General features: G+C 34.5%; 1 protein-coding gene across 1 annotated transcript; it reads right to left on the reverse strand.

The window, feature by feature from the left end:
* Window positions 1-288: 288 nt before the first annotated feature.
* On the reverse strand, window positions 289-3815 carry LOC104226579 (mitochondrial intermembrane space import and assembly protein 40 homolog). The gene is made up of 4 exons (XM_009778607.2): window positions 3629-3815; window positions 1902-1936; window positions 1684-1809; window positions 289-708 (listed from the first exon to the last, which is right to left on the reverse strand). The coding sequence occupies exons 1-4, from the start codon at window positions 3744-3746 to the stop codon at window positions 505-507; spliced, it is 483 nt and encodes a 160-aa protein (XP_009776909.1). The 5' UTR covers window positions 3747-3815; the 3' UTR covers window positions 289-504.
* Between the last annotated feature and the right edge of the window lie 434 nt (window positions 3816-4249).

Consider the following 4249-nt stretch of genomic DNA (forward strand, 5'->3'; position numbering starts at 1 on the left):
GCTAAAGCATTTACTAATACATTGCGCGCATGTAAATAGAGATACATTGAGAAAAACGTTCCATAAATAGCAATTGATAACATTAAAGTTGGGATACATAAATCCAGGGACGGATCCACCTCCCAACCTATGGATTCACGTGAACCCAGTAAATTTTGTCCAAACAGTGTAAATGTGTTCAAAAAATTTACTAAATATCTATAAATGTTTGAATGTGAACCCAGTTACTATTGAAAATTTACTTGAGGTTGTTGTAGGAACCCATAAGCATTAAATCCTGGATCCGCCTTGCTTAAAACTGAACCCATCCAAACTTTTGCTTGCCAAATAAGCTATGGCCTAGTAGTTGTTACAATTCCAACTTAATCAACTTCAAAAGTTTGATCATGTAAATCACAAGAAGAATTTTTTTTGCAATACACTGCAGCTTAGTGCAATAGTATTATACTACAGCTTCCTAGAATGAAAGAACCAAAAAAGAACAATATAAAAAGGTGAGACTTTCTACGCCTTACGCTTAGAGCCCTTTGATTCTACAGACCAAATGGGAGGGATAATTCTATATTCTTGTTTTGGTGTTTCCTCCTTACTGACTTCATCTTGTTTCCTGGTATTATCGTCGTCCTCCAGGATGTCCTTAGAAAATGCATTAGGATTCGCCTTGATACAGCTCTGAAGAGCGACGAAGGGACTAACGCAGTCAGAGCCCTACAGTCGAAAATGAAGGTTTTTCACATGTTAGAATAATGGAGAAGGGAAAAAGAACAAAATGAGTAAGTAAAGGACTGAATGCAAACTCATCTTCATTTCCATTTTCTGCTCAAAAGACAAATTTTGAACATTTTTTTTCCAGTGTTGTGTATGAATGACTGGAAGATGGCAAAGCTTTCTGATCGTAATCCTCACGTAACATCAAAGTCAATTTACCACAAGCAAGCAAGCAAATTTTGGGACATCAACTGTGGAGGCCAATTTTTAAGGTCAAGAATGATCTATAATGCCTGGTCTCGTCTTCCGGCGTTCATAGTAGCAAGTGGCGAAGCTAGGAATTTTCCCAAGGGTGTTCAAATTTGAAAGAAGTGAAAAAGATTCCCGACAAAGGGTGTTAAATATGTATTTTATACCTCTAAAGCGTAATATTTTACCTATATACACGGTATAATTTTTCAACGAATGGTGATCAATAAAGAAGTGAGAAAAATTTCCGACAAAGGGTGTTCAATATGTATTATATAACTCTAAAACGTAATATTTTACTTATATACACAGTGTAATTTTTCGACGAAGGGTGTTCGATTGACCACCCTTATGATCATGTGGCTTCGCTCCTGGTAACTTGTTCCAGACTATAGAGAAAGGAGACATTAAGTCTCTCAAGCAGAAAACAAAAACCACACAATCTTAATTTTTCCCTTTTCAAAATTAGAAAAAGTAGGAACGCACACAAAATTTTAATCTTTCATAATATAGACACAGAAATAGGTATAACTACAGCTTAATAAGCTGATCTATGTTTACCATGTTACAACTTATGTGGCACTTAACAACCTTGGTTCATAGAGGAATATCAGCTCCCAGAAATTAAATTGAATTAAAAAGATGTGACGAATATCTTCACGAGAGATGAGCTAGATGCATCGATTATAACTCTACAAATAGCGAGGAGCAGACAAATTCAGTTACCTTTTCTTCAGCCGTGCTCTTGAGAAAACAGAGGAAAGCGTCTGAAAACTGGTTGCCACAGGGGCCACTCCGTAAATGAGCAATGCAAGGGCATTCTAAGGCTTTCCGAGCTTTCTCGTCAATGGACTAAAAATAGAGTTTCAGTTTCTTGAGCAAAGAGAAGTAACAAATTTCAACTTTTATTGAGCAAGTTAATGATCCGAAAAGCCTGAACCAACCTCATTCTCACCATCTTCACCATATGCTGCAGCTTCTACAAGACGAAAGGAAGACTATTTGTGAAAAGTTCTTAAGAGTCTTTAAATTTTACAAATATGGTTCAAACATCATTAGGAAGTATTCAATCAATATTGTTATTACACGGCGCTCAAGTCTTTGGAAATAACTACTTAGCATACTTTCACTATAGATCTGGTATACACCTTGATGTTATACAAATAGATCAACTGTAGTTACTGGATCCAAAGACAATTTGTCTCTCAAGAATTTGGGATAATGACAAACACTTATAGAGACATAGAGCAAGAAGTAAAGATAGTTGCAAAAATCAGATTGCAGTAAGAAAACAATACATGAAAAGAGCATTGATAGCTACTCATATGGGAAGTGAAATTAGAGCTTTATCAATTTTCTAATCAACAAATAGTCAATCAATTCTGCCTCAATCCCAAACTAGTTGAACTTGGCCATAATGTTAAGTATAAGTACACAGAAAACATACATTATATAGCCAAAAATGAAAGTCAATTCCTTAATGATAGCAGGAAAACTGCATTTTTCAATATTATGTTCCCTTAAATAGCAACTCCATCATTTCGCACAAACAAAATATTGACACTGCGTCATGCATATAACTTTCATCGTAGTATCAACACATAAGAAACCACATATTCAACAAACCAGCCCCTTTACTCCCTTTCCCCGACCGCCGTAGATGAATCCACATTTCAAGTCCGAAGGTGCAGAGTACTACTCTAAACTTTGTCAGGCAGCCCGATATACTAAGCTCCCGCTATGCGTGGGATCTGGGGAAGGGCCGAACCACATTGGGTCTTATGCACACAACCTTACCTTGCATTTCTGCAAAAGGCTATTTCCACAGCTTGAACCCAGTGACTAGCTGGTCACACGGCCGTAATATTTACGGTTGCGCTAAGGCTCCCCTTGCGCTCAAGTCTTTGCAAATACTATATAATTCAAAGAATAGATATAGAAACAAAGGTTTCTTTCCTTTTCTCTCTTTTTCTTATTTTTTATTGGTCAATGGAGACAAAGTATCAATACCAACTAGTTGGTCACAAAAGGTCAATTTGATTAGAGATATAGTGTTGTGAAACGCCAGAGATTTAGAGAATCTCTAATTTTGGATCCCTAATTACAAATTATTAAGTAGTGGAGAAGTGAACCCAATAGAGCTAGAGGATTGATGTAGTCGACCTCCACTAGTTTGATATTGAGGTGAAATTATTGCGGTTATTAATAACATACACATAAAGGTTGAGCCAAAAGCAATAGGTGCAATCAGGGGCGAATGGAGCATACACTTAAACCTAGTACTTTCGCCACGGAACATAAATTTATACGTGAATATCACTAAAATTACAATAAATAATAGATATAAACCTATAACTCTAAAATATAACGAGTTCAATGCTAAAAACTTTAAATATTGAAACCATAGAATTAAAATCCTAAATCTGCCTCTAGGTGCAATCTCTTAATTCTTTGATTACTACCTTCACTACACATCTCAGCTCTTCTCCAACCCCATTAAAAGAAAAAAAAAAAAGTTAATAAATTTGCAAGCCCCTTGTAGTGCAGCTATTAATAAAGACTAAACTTTGATTTTGGATTCTTGAAAAAAGGAATAAATTTTTTATCCAAAAGCAAAAAAAAAAAAAACAGAAGAAATAAACAGAGTAAAAACAGAGAATAGAGAAGTTACCAGCAATCAAAGAATCAAGAGATTGCGGCGGAGATTCATCAGCAGAGGTGGCTTTCGATGCCTTTGATGAATCAATTTGAGATCGGTTGTCAATGGCTTCGCTCTGCACTTGTCCCATATTTTCCTTAACAATTGAAATAAATTGCTAATAGCAGTAGAAATTTTTAATTAATCTTTTTCCAGTGGACTTATTAGAAAGGAAAAAGAAAAAGTCTTGCTATGTCTGCAACAGTAAAATTGACACATTAATCCATATTCTTTTTTTTTAGTCAAAAGTTTCGATGGTTTAATCCGTCCTTGATTTATATAGTATTTATTTCCAATAAATCTGAAAGAAAATATTTTATTATAAATCTCTAAAAGATATCTATAATACTTTATTTCTTCTTCGCATGTCTCCACTGTTCTTCACATACTTAAAATAAGCTAGCAATAATCCTATTTATAATAGTACGAAACTTATTTTTACTAAAAACAGAAAATATATTCCTATATTAATTTGATTATAAATCTTAGTTAAACATGAATTAAATAAACTTACAAATATCAAACTTTTAATAATTTTGGTTTCCTGCTACAACTTTGAATTAGTCTTCCAACATTCTCTCGTAATTCAAAGTT

This window comes from Nicotiana sylvestris, chromosome 4 (assembly GCF_000393655.2).
Source record: "Nicotiana sylvestris chromosome 4, ASM39365v2, whole genome shotgun sequence".
In the NCBI taxonomy this organism is placed as follows: domain Eukaryota; kingdom Viridiplantae; phylum Streptophyta; class Magnoliopsida; order Solanales; family Solanaceae; genus Nicotiana; species Nicotiana sylvestris.